Below are 16,769 nucleotides of genomic sequence, written 5' to 3' on the forward strand. Positions count from 1 at the left end.
ATAGGATCATTGCAATTTTCAAATGATAAAATTATGAAGCACTTTATAAAGTAAAAGAATATGCACGTAGATATTCAGAGATATGCTATAGTAGAGGCTAAAAATGTAATATAGTTATTAAAAATTGCTTAAGTTATAGTAACAGCTTGTCTGTTTTCTGTACTTCAGTGTTTTGTTGTGCTAATTAATATACTAGATTGGACACTGCAATTGCTAACTTAATATAAATTTCAAAACAAGGTGTTTGCAATATTTTGAGTTTTTATTATCAGAGAACAAATTGAATAGTATGCTCTTAAGTAGGACATTTAAGTCTCTCCTTTTTTTTTAATCGTTTGTTTTTAAGAGAGAGAGAGCGTATATATATATATGTGTGTGCACGTGCACCTTGTGTGCTGGCTAGCGGAGGAGGGGCAAAGAGAGGGGGAGACAAAGGATCCAAAGCGATCCAAAGCAGGCTGTATGCTGACAGCAGAGAGCCTGGTGCAGGGCTCAAACTCACGAGCCATGAAGTCATGACCTGTGCCAAAGTTGAGCGCTCAACTGACTGAGCCATGCAGGTGCCCCAGTCTGTTGAAATTGACCTGTTAGCTTTAATCTTTTGAAGGTAACAAAAATTGTTGGCTTAAAAATTTTAATTTGCTGTATGACAAGAATTATGTCATGGACATTTCAGGGACAAATTAAATAATCAAGGCATTTTGCTGTGGAAATGATGTAGAAGACCTAATGAAGTATACTTAGCATCCATATTTTCATGCTAATATTATGTTTTGTTACAGGAAACGTCCTGATCAGACATGGGTTCAATGTGATTCCTGTCTAAAGTGGCGAAAATTACCAGATGGAATAGATCAACTTCCAGAAAAATGGTATTGCTCCAATAACCCTGACCCACAGTTCAGGTACCATATAGTTGGTAGTACCCTTTTTGGAAAGGCAGAAAGTACTGTTCAAGATGTATGAATAGGCGCTGGTGACGTGTTATTCCCATGTGATTTTTCTGACTAGAAATTGTGATGTTCCAGAAGAACCCGAAGATGAAGATGTGGTGCATCCTACTTATGAAAAAACCTACAAAAAGAAGTGAGTGTTGAGCTAACGTACGGTAGGGAAATAATGCGCAGGTTAGCACCAGCGATGGGTCTGCAGCATTAGTTGATGTTTCTCCAAGATCATACTCGTACAACCCGAAGAAGACTATGACCCCCAAAAAGACTTTGTTGTGGATGCATAATATTGGGTGCTTTTTTTGGTTTGTTTTTTTTAACAGTATAGTGTGGATATCCACTCTTTTTTACCTGCTGTTTATTGCTGTCCTGTCTACAAGATAGTTTGCATACAGAATAGTTTGTCTTTTAGGGGCCACACACAGATGAATCATAGAGTACTGTCCAGTATGAGCTTAAGCCTTAATAGGGAAGGTGAGGCATGTACGTATTACGAGAAGTTGACAAGTATCATAAAAGGCACGATCCAGTCCTGTTGGGAAGCCCATAAGGAGAGACGACCTCTCGCTGGGGATGGGAAGGGAAACCCAGATGAGGAAAATTCAAGGAGGACATCTGTATAATATGCCTTGAAGGACGGGTAGGATGAGAATGTATAGGAAACAGTGATTCGTTCGGCTTTAACTAGAGTAAATATGTGAATGGACACGATGGAAAATAGAGGTGGGAGGGAGAAGCTGGGTAATGAACGATAGCCCTGGTGAACTTCCGGCTAGTGTACCACACGCAGGGGCTGAGTTCATGCAGAACTTCCAGGTTTTGATATAGAGTGCACTGTTTTTGACGGTAAATCCAGCAGCAGAATTGGGAGTAAAGAAACCAGTTAGAAGCCAGTTGTGGTGTTCCCACTCAAAGGTCGGAATAATGCTGGTCAGGATGGAGAACTTGAGGGCAGACATCAGGGCGTTACTGAGATAAGAGGTGGAAAGTATTTCCTGCTTAAGGCTTACCACTGATGATAATGGAATTGAAGCAAAGTTCAGTGTACCTATTTGAGTGACTCAGGGAAATGGCAAGTATGTCAATGGGAAGCAATTGAAAAATAATAAATAAATTTACATACATTTTCATCTTTTTTTTTTCTTTTTTTAAGAGACAAGGACAAATTCCGGATCCGACAACCAGAAATGATCCCTCGGGTAATGAATTAAGCCTTCCATTTTATAGCTGTGTCCTATGTTGGGTAGTGGTTAGTTTAGCAAACATTGAGTGTGAAAGCTTGCTATTAAAGCTGTTACACAACAAATTGAAGTGGTTGTGTTCATTCATTCATTTCACATAACTCCTTTTATTACACCCCTCCCTCCTAACCCAACGACTTGATTCAAACTGTTCAGTTTCGTTATTTTGTGGGGCATCTTCTGAGGAAAGGCAAGTGGTTAAGAATCTTACTGTTCCATAGGCAGTCAGGGAAACTTCCCAGGAAGCCCTGGGGAGCCATGTTCTAGTACCAACCTGGAGCGCTACAGTGTTTCTTTCTCTTTGTTGACCACTCTTCCTGGCCCTTCCATCTCTTTCTCCGTGCTTAATGGTGGTTAAGGAGCGTTTTCTGAGTATGTGGGTAGGGCGCTGTGCTTCTTGTGTAAGAGGCTTTGGTCTGCTGCAGAATTGTATGTTTGCTTTTGATTGCATTGAAATATTTTCTTATGTAAAGGATGAGGGTTTGGAGGTGACACCAGAACTGGGCGAAAAGAATAGTGGGCTTACTTATTCTAAAGGCAGTATCTTTGACTTTATCTTCAGTTTATTTCTCTTAGAAAACTTAATTTCTACTTGTGTCTTGACAAGTCCTATATTAGTACAAGGTCAGCAAATCTTGCTGTAAAAGGCCAGATAGTAAGTATTTTAGGCTTTGTGGGCCACATACAGTCTCTGTTATGTATTCTTTGTTTTGTTCACACCTTTAAAAATGCAAAACCATTCTTTGGCTGGATTTGGCTTATTGGCCTGTTTGTTGTTCCCTGGTGGGGCATAAAGAATTTACATGGTTAGGATGGTTCTTAGTGTTTCCTGGGATAAGGGGAGAAGGGAAAATAATATCTCATGTTTTGGGCTTGGCATGTTAAAAAAGCCCTTTTAAGATCACATTTTTTCCTTCCAACAGATTAATGCTGAACTCTTGTTTCGGACACCCACCGTGTCAAGTCAGAGCTTTTCTCCCGTGAAGGAAAGTGTTCCAAGAGGACATCTTTCAGAAGTGGCAAATACATATACAACAAGACTTCTAAACAACCATCGAGGTTCACCCCAGTCGGAACCCGAGAGCAACAAGTCAGTGGCTAAAATGCGCTTTTCCATTTGGGGAATGAATACTAAACAGAGCCTTCACTTGACGTTGTGTGGCAATAATGCCCTTCTGAGAAGCTGTAGTTCCGTGCATGTAAGAAGTCTTAGGGATAAGTTAATTTGCTTTTTTGTCTAAACAAAACTCCCACCCCACTTATGCCACCTATTTAAAATAATTTTTAAAATATCAGTTGTATTCGTTGTGGATTTGATTGAATTTTCACCTCTTTCAAATTCTATATAGTATGAAAGTTCCTGCTTTTAGAATTACCAGTATTTAAGAAAAACATGAAGTAGTTAATAGTATATGACACTATAATGTCAGGTGTGACCTGTAAGTTCTTAGCTCGTGGCAAGCTGTGTATGTTGGATGAGTGGATGGAGAGGGAGAGAGAAAGAAATGTATGAGTGATATGTAAATTGAACAGTTAGGTCTCTTGACTGGTCAGGAAAGGCTTTGTAATGATATACAGTACTTGGTTCCTGAAATTCTAAAAGCAGTTCTCTGTGCAGGTGGCCCATTCAGAGGGAATAGAATGAACACAGGTGAAGAAGAAAACAGGATACCAACAAACTAGGGCATCAGACTGACTGTATTATACTTGGTCTTTTGTTGGAAAACCAACATTGAAAGGAGGTTCTCTGAGATAGCGGGATGGGATTTTCTGAGAGGTTTTATTGCCTTCATTAAATCCTCAGGGATTTTTGACCTCCAAAAAGATTAGAAAGTATTGCTTTTATGCGTATATACATCAGGAGGGCATGTTCTAAAATAGTTTGCTGTTTGTAGCCTACATTTTAGAGGCGTATTTGGGGGCTGGGTTGCTACTTAACTAAGAACTTGTGTGAATTTTTTTTTGTAACTAGTCTCCTTAATATTTTTGACTTTTCTTCTTAAAGATGGTTCCAAACAAAGTAAGAAAAAACAAAATCTGTAAAGCTTACAGACAAAAGATAATGGAAGTTATTCTTTAAAGTGATTTATTCCATCCAAGTAGAAGAAGAGAATAGAAATTTTTCATTAATTTTTAAAGCCTGAAGAATTTGCAATTTGAGTTTGAGAAAAACAGAAGCTTTAAGAATAAAGCCAAAGACTGTGGAAAGGTGGTACCGAAACTGAATCTTAAGAAAGATAAATAGCAATTAGCCTGGTAAGAAAAATAGGGCAGCTCCCAGTTAAATGATTAACTCCATGGAAGCCCAGGCATGCTCTAAACTCAGAAGCATCGAGTACTTGTTAAGGTAGAAAATGGGTGAGTACAGGAGGCTTATTTGAGAGTTTAAGGAAGAGTCGTTCTCTAGACTTCTTCACAACCTGCTGAGTCTGTTGACGTGACTTCTCTGTCAGAAGGCAAGACATTTTCTTTTTGGGCCAGTTTCACTGCTGACAGTGTGGGGGAACCACTCTTCTGAAACAGGAGGGGTGAGGGAACATTTGAATACTAAATGGTAAGAAATCCCCCTTCCGTCTTCCCCTCTTCAGGCTCCCAAGAGAAAAGCCCTAGATGGTGCTGAGAGTTGGAGCACGCTTGGAATCACAGGGCCAGCCCTCACTGCTTCCATTCAGCCTCACTCTGAAACATAGAGATAGGCAGGGATCACCACATGTACCAACTGAAACAAAGGGAGTAGCAGAAACCTTTGGAATTTACTGGGAGGTGGGTAGGTGTTGAACAGACACATACTTAGAAAAGATAAGCAGGTAGAGGGTAGGAAAAGGAAAAGACAAGATACAGGAGGGCCAATGTCTCAATAAAGGAATTTCAGATTGGGAAATCGGAGAAAACAAAGGGGAGGAAGTAGCATGAGACTTAACTTCCACCAAATACTCAGCAAAAATGTCTGGGGAAAGATCCATTCTGGGGCATCTGAGTGGTTCTGTCGGTTAAGCGTCTGACTTTGGCTCAGGTCATGATCTCACAATTGGTGAGTTCGAGCCCCACGTTGGGCTCTGTCCTGACAGTGTGGCGCCTAGAGCTTGCTTCGAGTTGTGTCTCCCTCTCTCTCTACCTCTCTCCTGCTCATACTGTCTCTCTCTCTCTCTCTTTCAAAAATGAATAAACGTAAAAGAAAAAAAAAAGAAAAAGGTCTATTCTAAGAAACATCATGAAATTTTAGAACACAAGGGAAAATAATTTTTTTCGGGAGGGGAAAACACAAGTTACCTGCTAAAAGATCAGGAATTAGAATGGCAGGAACACTGAATGGTACATGATCCTGGAATGATGCTTTATAAAAACCAAGCAGGCCATAAAATTGAGAAGTGAATAAAGATACTTTTCAGGATGTAAAGTTTTATATTTTTTATGTCCTGTGTACCCTTTCTCGAGATTTTATTGGAGATTGTGCCCCCTTGCCATGAGACAGTAAAGCCAAGCAGAAGAAGAACCTTTCTTGAGATGGAGAAATATGAGGGCTAACACACAGGACCCAAACAGCAAACCAGGACAGATATCACTCTAAGGGGGGAAAAAGACAATCAGTTGGAGGTAAATTCAAAGAAAACCAAGCTGATGAGCAAAATGAGGTGATTTTTTACTGCAGGCGAAGTGGAAGGATAGGGTATGCTGGTTTAGTTGGTGTGGCTCCCCTCTGATCACTGAACACTGGTAAAAATTACAGTGAGCGAACGGGAATGGTGCAGAGCCGAGAGCTCGCTCGGATACAAAGAATAGACCTGGCTGGGTTGCGGAGCTCCGTTTTGGGCGTGGATACGTTGAAATGCCCAGAGACATCAAATGAAGGGATGTTTGGCAGTATGTAGAGCTAGTACTTGAAAGCAGCCTCAGTAGTCTAATTGTTTCCTCCACTGTGTAAGGAGAAAATCCTCTTTACTTCATCAAATCATCGAGGAGTACTGTTGTCATTTTTTTAAACGAGCACAGACATTTCTTAGAATTTTAAGATCGTTAGATTGCTTCAAGGTCATCTGTTTTGTTCATTTCTATATTGTATAGTCTTATATTTTCTATATAAAATGTTTTCCAGCCTGAAACGGAGACTTTCTACTCGTTCGTCAATTCTGAACTCCAAGACTCGGAGATTGAGTAATCAAGCATTTGAAAATTCAGCTTATAAAGATGATGACGATGAAGATGTCATCATCTTGGAAGAAAACAGTACTCCCAAACCTGCAGTAGATCATGATATTGAAGTGAAATCAGAACAGAGTCACATGGAGCACAGTGGCCTGCAGGTGGAGCCTATGGCCGAGAAGGAGCCTTGTGGCCAGACTAGCTCATCGGGTGCCTCATCATCCCGGTGTGATCAGGGAACTACCGCGGCCACCCAGACTGAAGTCCCGGGTGTAGTTGTCAAAAAGGAGGAAACCCTTGAAGATGACATAGATGCCAGAAATGACACGGCTGCGCTGCCCTCCTGTGTGGAAGCTGAAGGCAAAACACAGGACACCCAGGAAGCCTTTGATAAATCTGCGGCTGATGCTGGTTGCCAGTTAAATGAACTGAGAAATGAGCTGCTTCTAGTGACCCAAGAAAAAGAAAATTATAAGAGACAGTGTAATGCGTTCACTGACCAAATCAAAGGGTTACAACAGAGGATACTGGAACTGAACGACAAATACGTGAAGAAGGAGATGTGCCATCAGTCTACCGAAACTGATGCTGTGTTTTTACTTGAAAGTATTAATGGCAAATCTGAAAGTCCGGACCACGTGGTGTCTCAGTATCGGCAAGCTTTGGAAGAAATAGAAAGGCTGAAGAAACAGTGTAGTGCTCTGCAACACGTAAAGGCCGAGTGCAGTCAGTGTTCCAACAGTGAGAGCAAAAGTGAAGTGGACGAAATGGTTGTGCAGCTGGATGACGTGTTTAGACAGCTGGACAAGTGCACCGCGGAGAGGGACCAGTATAAAAGTGAGGTGAGTGTGTCAGCCAGCGTGGTAAGAGTCATGGGAGTCCCCGGGCATCTAAAGCATAAAGAGCTGCCAGTGGCTAGATTAGAATAGATTACGTAACAACCTGTTTATTGACTCTGCTACCCCACTGCTTCTCACCTGGGGAGGCGGTCCTGGGGGGCATATGGACACGTGTGTTGAGGAGATGGGCATTACGGGAATTTTAACGTAGTGACAGGTATGGTAAATTTACTATAGGGTACTGGAAATTTCTAGATAATGAAGGATTGTCCTGCTCAGAATACCGTTCTCCTTCCCATTGAGGCACTCAGTTACTAAATATAGGGAACTTCACATCCATTATTAACAGGCCTTGCAAAAACCACACAAGGTGGATGATGTCCTCATTTTATAGAGACAGCCTGTATTAGTTACGATCGGGTCTGCCGGCAGGAGACGGAGATGAACATCCAACTGGCGGTTCCGCAGGCCTCAGAGACAGCAGGCTCCTACGTTGTTGCTTCGCTTCTCCGCATGCAGTTATGGTCGGAGGTGGCCCTCCGGGTCCAGTCCTCGTATATCTACATTCCAAGCAGCAGGACAGAGGAGGGGTGTGGTCCCTGAAAGTCGCTTACGTTCCACCTGTCAGAACTTAGCCACCTGGCTAATGGGCGCCTTGGAACTGTAGTCTTTATTCAGGGGTTCCTTTACTGAAGGAGAAGGAGAAAAATGGTAGGTGTCAGGCGTCAAGTAGTAGCCTCTGTGTGTACTCCCCATTCAAATTTGGATCGCTTCTTCCAAAAACAAGTATTTTACGTATCCTGTTAATGTGGCGTTTGAAAGAAGGGTTTTTCTGCTAAGATTTCGGAAACAGCAGTGTGCTGCTCTCCTGCCCCCTCTTCCTGGAAATAATGCAGACGTAACAGCTCATCTGAACGTTCATCTTGATGTATTGGCTTGGAGCCAGATGACAAAATATATAAAAATCAATATAAGCTTTCTGTTGTAGCTTCCAGCTGGTGAGTGTGTGCAAGAAATGAGAGCGACTTTGGTATTGTTTCCAGTGTGACGAAATGTCGAGGTGACACCAAACAGAGGAAGCTTTTTTTTTCTGTGGGGTTTTTGCCCTTTTTTGATGGTAATGTTCATCACTCAGGTTTTCTACATGTCTTAGCTTAAATTTGCACTTTGGCATTAGTTCTAAATTTTACACTCAATAAATTTTTTTTTTGTCAGGTTGAATTATTGGAAATGGAAAAATCACAAATGCGTTCACAATGTGAAGAACTGAAAACTGAAATTGAACAATTAAAATCCACAAATCACCAGTTAGGAGCAGATGTTTCAACTTCAAGTAACATTGAGGAGTCTGTAAATTATACTGACGGGGAAAGGTAATAGTACACCAGGCATTCCTCTGGGGCGGCCCGCATGGTTAGCGTGATATTTATTTGCAAGCACACATCAGACAGATACTGTTCAATCAAAAGAAGTACACATCCTCATCTTTCCCTTCTAGGAAAGAACAGTGGAAATTCAGCTTAAGAGACACAGGAATTTGGGAGGAATAAATAAAGCGCGGGTGGTTGGTTAGAGTGGTTTGGAATGCTGTTTGGGGAAAAGTGGAAATTGAGTTAGCTATCACGGAAGAGGGTGGATTTGGCCATGACTAAAAGACAAGGGACTATTTCGTGAAACTTTTTCACCTGGATTTCTTTTACTTTTGTTCTTGGCCCCATTTCTTTATGGTTTGCTGTCCTCATTTTACTCTGTGACCTCCCAATCTTAACTTTTAGGTAATCACAAAGTTACTAAAAATTGCCATAGTCCAGGTGGTTAGTAGGAAGAAGTCTTCTGTGGAAATAAGAAAATAGTAAATGAACGGTTACCCTATGGGCTTGGGGTTTTGTTTCAGTGTTGAGAGTAGGGGAGGCAGACGTTCAGGTGGGCGAGGGTGATGGTGCTGCTGATGTGTTGATGTCTTACCATCTGAAAGCAGCCGTTAAGGGCCCAAACTGGGCAACTCTTCCTGCTAATACAGGATGACTGCAGACTGAAAAGGCACTGTTGAGAAATGATCTCCCGCCATCGTCTCTTGACATCAGTTATATTATTACCTTGTTTTTTAACTTAAGTTTTTGAAGGATTTCAGTAAATCTGTTCATACACATGGAGCAGAGCAGTACAGAAAAGCCTGGAGGGCTAAGGCTCAGAAGCGATGTTTCTGGGAACCCCAGGCATCTGTGGTGCTTGTAGAAATGCAGATCCTTGGACTGCAGTGTACTTTAATTGGAAACTTTTTTTCTTAATGTTTATTTTCCAGAGAGAGAGAGAGAGAGAGAGAGAGAGAGAGAGAGAGAGAGAATCCCAATTAGGCTTCGTGCTGTTAGCACAGAGCCTGATGCGGGACTTGAACTCATGAACCGTAAGATCATGACCTGAACCGAAATCAAAGAGTCGGATGCTTGCTGAGCTATCCAGGCGCCCCTAAACTTTTAGAAACTTTTTTAGAAATTTTTAAGCAATCTCTAAGATGGTTCTCTTGCACACTGATCTTTGAGTAACTGATGATCTTTGATCTTTTATTTTTTATTTACTTTTTTTTTTAACTGATCTTTTAAACCTGTGCTTTCCAAAATAGTATAGGTATATACTACTTGAAATTTAGCTAGTCTGAATTGAGATGTGCTTTAAGTATAGAATAAAAAATAAAATTTTGGGGTGCCTGGGTGGCTCAGTCGGTTGAGCGACCGACTTCGGCTCGGGTCATGATCTCACGGTTTGTGAGTTCGAGCCCCGTGTCGGACTCTGTGCTGACAGCTCAGAGTCTGGAGCCTGCTTCTGATTCTGTGTCTCCCTCTCTCTCTGCCCCTCCCCCACTCATGCTCTGTCTCTCTCTGTCTCAGAAACAAATAAACATAAATAAATAAAATAAAATTTTGAAGCTTTAGTATGAAAAAGGAAAAGGATGTAAAATACCTCATCAATAACATATTTTGAGGGGTGCCTGGGCGGCTCAGTTGGTTGTGTGTCCAACTTCAGCTCAGGGTGTGATCTCACAGTTCATGAGTTCGAGCCCCATGTTGGGCTCGCTGCTGTCATTGTGGAGCCTGCTTCAGATCTTCTGTCCCTCCTCTCTATCTGCCCCACTCCCCCACCCCCTGCTCACGCTCACTGTCCCCAAAACAAAATAAACATCAAAAAAAAAAAATAATGTACTTTGATTATGTGATGAAATAATATTTTAGTTACATTGGGTTACATGTATAACTACAGTTAAGTTTACAGTCGCATTTTACTTTTTACTTTGGCTATTTGAACATTTTAAATTGCGTATGGAGTTCAGAATCTTTCTCTTGGACAGTGCTGTTCTGTACACTAAAAATAAGAATCTGTGGCATGTCCGGTGGACAGGAGGAATCAGCCAGGGACGATCAAAAGACTTAAAGAAAAGGACATGTAAGAGGTCACTGGGTCCTACTAGTCTTTTGCCAACTTTTCATGTAGATAAAAAGTTGTGGTTGTGATAAAGAGGATATTCTTGGTAAGGATATAGAATGGTTAATAACTTCTGAAAAGCAAAGCAGAAACGCGTTTGAACCATGGGCCTCCGATCGAAGATGAGTGGGGAAGCTTGGACAAAAAATGGCTGGCGTGGGAATGATGTAAAATTTTTTCTAAGGACCAACAGAACCTTACCCTGTAAGCTCACAAAACATGCTTAAAATCACATTTCTGTGCATTGTCAACCCAAGGATGAGTATCTTGACTCTTCAGAGATTTCCACCTTAGGTCAGTATCTTAAGTAAATGTGGGCTGCCTTCATTTGGGAGGGGGAGGGGGACAGACTAAGAGCAACTGTAACATTCAGGCCCTTGGTTTCACTCAGTCTTTTGAAGCAAAGGCTGCTGAATAATTGTAGGTATTTAAAGTCTAGGATGTTGATATTCAGATATGTGTATTTCATTTGGAAGGAATGATAATGATCATCTAATCCAGAGATTCCCAGTATTTTTAGCAAAACGCCATTCCCTATAAATGCATAGTAAAATGGGCAGCCTGTGAACTTTAGCGTATGAAAGGTCCAGGGAGGTCCTGCATCTAAAAAAACTTGTTTAACATTATTTAGCCCAAAGTTTTGTGAGCTTATGACCCCTTGAACCATTTCCTTTTCCTCTTACACAAGGACGGTATCTCATAGAAATGTTTTAGAGAACAAATCCGTTTTTATTTTCCTCACAAGCTGAAATTCAGAGATGCATTCTTTTTTTTTTTAAGTTTATTTATTTTTGAGAGCGAGAGAGAGAGGGCACGAGCTGGGGAAGGGCAGGGAGAATCCCAAGCAGAGAGCCCCTTGACGAGGGGCTGGATCTCACCAGGCCTGAGATCATGACCTGAACTGAAATCAAGAGTCAGTTGCTTAACTGACTGAGCCACCCAGGTGCCCCCTAAGAGATGCATTCTTATTCTTAGACCAGCGTTCTCACTAGTATACCCCTACTGTTTTCCAGGTGATAATATTTTATATTATAAGTAACATCTTGCAATTAAATGTATTTCACCAGTCCATGTTTTCTTCAGTTGCAAATTAAAATCGTATTAGTTGGGGGGCGCCTGGGTGGCGCAGTCGGTTAAACGTCCGACTTCAGCCAGGTCACGATCTCGCGGTCCGTGAGTTCGAGCCCCGCGTCGGGCTCTGGGCTGATGGCTCGGAGCCTGGAGCCTGTTTCCGATTCTGTGTCTCCCTCTCTCTCTGCCCCTCCCCCGTTCATGCTCTGTCTCTCTCTGTCCCAAAAATAAATAAACGTTGAAAAAAAAAATTTAAAATCGTATTAGTTGGAACCAGAGCCACTAGTTTTATGAAACACTCTACTTACCAAGAGATGAGTACTTACGTATTAAATTATTAAGTTAAGCGACTTCATGTATCACTTAAATTTTAGGCTCTATGTGAATATTAAACTGTGGTAGGACGTTCATCTAATAGATGTAATATTTCTATTTGCAGCCTCAAACTTCGATCTCTTCGAGTTAACGTAGGACAGCTGTTGGCCATGATTGTACCTGATCTCGATCTTCAGCAAGTGAATTACGATGTTGATGTGGTTGATGAAATTTTAGGGCAAGTTGTCGAACAAATGAGTGAAATCAGTAGTACCTAAGGTATATTTTATGTGAGATAATAAAAATATTTGCTTAATCTTTTTGGTTGTACAGCTTTCAAAATGTAAACAATTTTGTTTTATAGATATGATAGGTAACAGACTGAAGAACCATAATCTCTACTGTATTCTATGCATTCAAGTGTGGTCACAAATACTGTGGACACATTATCACACCTTTTGAAATGCCTGTGAATCATTGGTACTGAGCAGCTGAATAGCTAACTCAAGATTCAGTTTTGAAATGTAAATATTTGTAATTAAGTCTGCACATATTTTTTTATTCCCCTAGAGGACTTCAGTGTTTTTCGCCAAGAGCTCTTCAGGTTGCCCCTAGCCTTTGTGCAATCTTTTCTGGTTCCCAAAGTATTTTTCTCTGAAGCGAGGGCTGTGCCATACTACAGATGGAAATGTTACCTTTGGTTTTCTTACAGAGAAGTTTAAACAGGATTTTTTAAAAATGGAATTATACTCCTGATAAGAGAAGTTGTAAGTGAATTGACCTGTAATGTTTCTTTTCTATAAATTCTTATCTCCTGAAATATTTTATTCATGGAAATAAGGTAAGCAGAAACTCTCCATCCATTTTGCCAGGATTTTCCTTGTGTCAGGACTGCCAATCATGGTTAAATGCAGTGTTTTTATAGAACAAAGAAATGATCTTTAGTATAAAAAAGTATCAAAAATATTAAATGTCCCACCACATTTACTTTGAAGCCCATTTTTGGCTGCCTAGTCAGCATGGAGTGGGCACAATAATTGTTGAATATTTCTTTTTGTGAAATTTCCTGTACAGCCTTATGTAGGATTACTACAGGTTAATGAGAGTTGAGGAAGACAATCTTTCTCATACAGAACAGCATACCTTTCGTTATATTACAGACCTAGGTGTTTTATATGTCTTGGAGGTAAGCAGAAAACTGCCCTAGGATTATAGTATTACATGCCATAAAAATTAATGCTTTATTGGTCCCATGTTTGTGCAATTTTAAAGAGATGGCTTTCTATTAAGTATAACTATGTATATATTAATTAAGAATCGTATTTTCCACAACGGAAATGTGCATTATTTTTTTTCAAAGTTTTATCATTGCTATTTATTTTTACTTTTGTTTCTGAACATTCAATACATGTTTCTTTTGTATGTATGCTTAATTACATGTCTTTCATATACAATATTAAATTTTTACTGTACATTAACTTCTAAAAAAAAGCAAATAAATGAAAGTTGTTTTTATTTGCTTGATAAAGTAATTGAAAGTGTATTTTTGGTATGAAGCTGGTTTTCTGTCCTAATTGTATCTGCCCAAATTTTAAAATATCTTGTAATAAAGTAAATATATATATATATATATATATATATATATATATATATATATATGATAGCTAACTCTTCAGATACTACTTTTAAAGAATTCTATATTCAAATTATATTTTGGAAACTAAAACTCATTGAAGACCCTCAAGTTGAGCTCATTTTACTATATTAATTACAAGTTCTGTTTAGGAGACTAAGACTGTTTCCATTAAGACTCTAAAGACTGAGCTCATCTTGAGAGAATGCGTGAGTGCGTGCGTGTGTATGTGTATTTTACACTCGAGAAGAGACTTTTTCCTCTGTAAATCATTTAGGCTAAAGAAATCTTGCTTAAGTGATAGCAATGTAGAGCATGTCTAAGTTTGTGAATATTTATGTAGCAGTTCTTTCTGGAATTTGCTATTTTCCCCTTCTTTGGGTCAGCTATATTCTTGCAAAAATATATATTTTATATGGCTGTTATCTTGCTTAATGGGAAAGTTAGGCATAGGATTAGTAAATTTGCTTGCTAAATTGGTTCTTTGGAAGTACTTACATATATTTCACCTTTTAAGCAAATATTGCCAGGATACAATTCTTTGAAAATGTAGCTAACAAAATTTAACAAAACAACAACATGGGTTTTCATGTATATATCATATTTAGGTAGAGGTATCTGTCTTCTGTTGTTAAGTTAAATTTGTAAAAGGCTAATGTGGGAGGACAGTGGTGTTTAAACTAGTTACTACTGTAAAACAAAAACAGTATGAGGAAGTAAACCAGCACAGTCCACAATCCCTATAAACAGGACCCGCTTTAATTAGCTAAGTGTTCACACAGCAGGACTGGTGTGTGGCATATCAGTGTGTTTTTTATTTGGGCCTCAAATTCCTAATGTGGGCGGTACTGCTGGTGACTCTGCCCATGGTCTCAAGACACTTAATTCTTGTAATCAGCAGCTCGTTAGGTCATTATTTGTCATTGAAGAATAATTAAATACATCTGGTGGTTCTCACCCCCTTCCCCCCCCACCCCCAGGTGCATATTAGAATCACCTGGGGAGTTTTTAGAAATCCCAATGCAAGGATGCACCCCATACTAATTCAGAGTCTGGGTTTGGGCCCAGATATCAGGTTTGTTTTTTGTGTTTTTTGTTTTTTTAAGGCATCTCTGTGTGCCATCAGAACTGAGAACCATTGATCTATACCTTCCTGTGGTGAGTGTTTACAGGTGTTGAACTCAGTTTGTTCCTGAAACAAACTCAGGATTGGCAGGGCTACTTTCTCACTGGGGCGAGCCAGGAGGGAGAAAAAGAAGCAGAGATGGCGCCCAAGTTAGAAATGTAAATGGAACAGAATGGGATCAAGTGGAAAGGCTTTTACCCACTGCTTCCCCAAAGTTAACCACGGTTGCTTTTTGTAGGTCCTTCCAGAAAATATTAGCTGCATACATATACACATTCATATATATGCATTCAGTTTATATTAAATTTTTATATCTTTATATTTGATTATATATTTGTATCTCAAGTTTACACAAAGATGGTACACCAGATAATTGGTATCTTAACATTTCCATGTTACTTTTTTGAATAGGTTTGGTAACATTCTGTGATCTGCATATGCTCCTAATGCTCATTTATTTCTCATGTTTTGACATTACAGAATATACTGTGGAAGTTAATACACACCACACACACTTTTATAAGTATACCCAGAGTGTAAATTCTTTGCAGTGAATATTGATAGGTCAAAGAGTGTATGCTATGTAACTTTTAATAAATGTTACCATCCAAAAAAGGAATTTAAACTCCTATGAAAAATAAATGTATAAGTGTGTTTTTTTCCCTCTCTTTCCTCATCAAACTTAAATCTGGTCTGTGAAAAAATGACAGCTTGCATTGTCTCAGGTTGAACATGCTCTCGTATGTTTTATTGACCATTGTAATTTCTTTTCCTGCGTACTACGGCATATTGTTTGACCATTCTTTTCTGTTGGGCTCTTTGTTTTACTGCTTTTAAAACTTTTTTTTTCAGTGTGTGTTTATTGTTGAGAGAGAGACCGCACACATGCATGGAGGTGGGGGGCAGAGAGAGAGGGTTAAAGAAGTGGTTTTTACAAAAGCTAAAAGCCTGGTTAATGTGGCCACAGACACCACCCAGACAGCTAACTTTTGGAAAATCCACAGTAGGCTAAATCTTATTTTGTACAGGGTCTCCTAAACCCTCACTGGGGGGAGTGACAGACACACTGGATGGCCACAGCTCAAAAAGAATGCCATTAATACCCACTTGGTGTAAAGAAAGACATCTATATGTATGATGTTTAGAATTAAATTTCGTGATCACAAAATTAATTTCCGTATTCTGGCCTGTAGGGAGAAAGTCAAGACCAAAGGAGACAGAGTATTGGTAAATCAAGCCATTCAGATAAGGTGAAGGTATTAAATGAGCCCAGTCACAGAGGATGAATGAGCGGTTCTAAAACTGGAATGTGGATCAAAAATACTAACTCATTAAGGTTTTTTGGTTTTTTTGGTTTTTTTCTGCAGAAAAATACACATAAAATTTGTCATTTAATGATTTGTTAAATGTATGAGTTGCATTAAGTACATTCACTGTACTCCCACCCCCGGTAACACCTATTTTCTACCTCTGAATTTGCTTATTCTAGGTATCTCATAGCAGTGGAATCAAAAATTTGTCTTTTTGTGTCTGGCTTATTTCACTTTGCATAACCTTTTAAAGGTTCGTCCTTGTTGTTGCATATATCAATTTCATTGCTATTTAAGGCTGAATAGTCCATTGTATGTGCGTACCACATTTTGATACCCATTTATCTGTCTATGGACATTTGTGGTGGTTTCTTTCACCTTTTTACTATGAAGAATAATGCTGCTCTGGACATTGTTTCCTAAGTATCTACTTGAGTCCTTGCTTTCAGTTCTTTGGGATAACATACCTAAGAGTGGAATTGACGAATTATGTGGTAATTATGCAGGTGTTTGAGGAATTGCCAAACTATTTTCACAAAGACACACCGTTTCACATAATAGCCAGCAGTGCAGAAGTGTTCCAATTTTTTCACATCCTCTACAACACTGTAGTTTTCTGAGTTTTTTGTTTGTTTTTTTAATTAGCCATCTAATGAGGGTGAGGGGT

At 39.6% G+C, this 16,769-nt stretch overlaps 1 protein-coding gene across 4 annotated transcripts in view; it reads left to right on the forward strand.

The window, feature by feature from the left end:
* MORC3 (MORC family CW-type zinc finger 3) overlaps positions 1-15,430 on the forward strand; it is a 41,838-nt gene extending 26,408 nt beyond the window's left edge. Inside the window, exons 11-17 of one of the 4 annotated variants that reach the window (XR_003971876.1) lie at positions 783-905; positions 1,012-1,086; positions 2,104-2,149; positions 3,115-3,281; positions 6,285-7,173; positions 7,603-7,881; positions 8,386-8,469. Coding sequence is in view for 3 of the 4 variants with exons in the window: in XM_030330167.1 (XP_030186027.1) it covers positions 783-905; positions 1,012-1,086; positions 2,104-2,149; positions 3,115-3,281; positions 6,285-7,173; positions 8,386-8,543; positions 12,158-12,311 (1,612 nt within the window). In the remaining variant the exon portion in view is untranslated. Of the gene's footprint in view, positions 1-782; positions 906-1,011; positions 1,087-2,103; positions 2,150-3,114; positions 3,282-6,284; positions 7,174-7,519; positions 7,882-8,385; positions 8,544-12,157 lie in introns of those variants that run through there. The other 3 variants (XM_030330167.1, XM_030330168.1, XM_030330169.1) reach the window with 3 other exon arrangements.
* The last annotated feature ends 1,339 nt before the right edge of the window (positions 15,431-16,769 follow it).

This window comes from Lynx canadensis, chromosome C2 (assembly GCF_007474595.2).
Source record: "Lynx canadensis isolate LIC74 chromosome C2, mLynCan4.pri.v2, whole genome shotgun sequence".
NCBI classification, from domain to species: Eukaryota; Metazoa; Chordata; class Mammalia; order Carnivora; family Felidae; genus Lynx; species Lynx canadensis.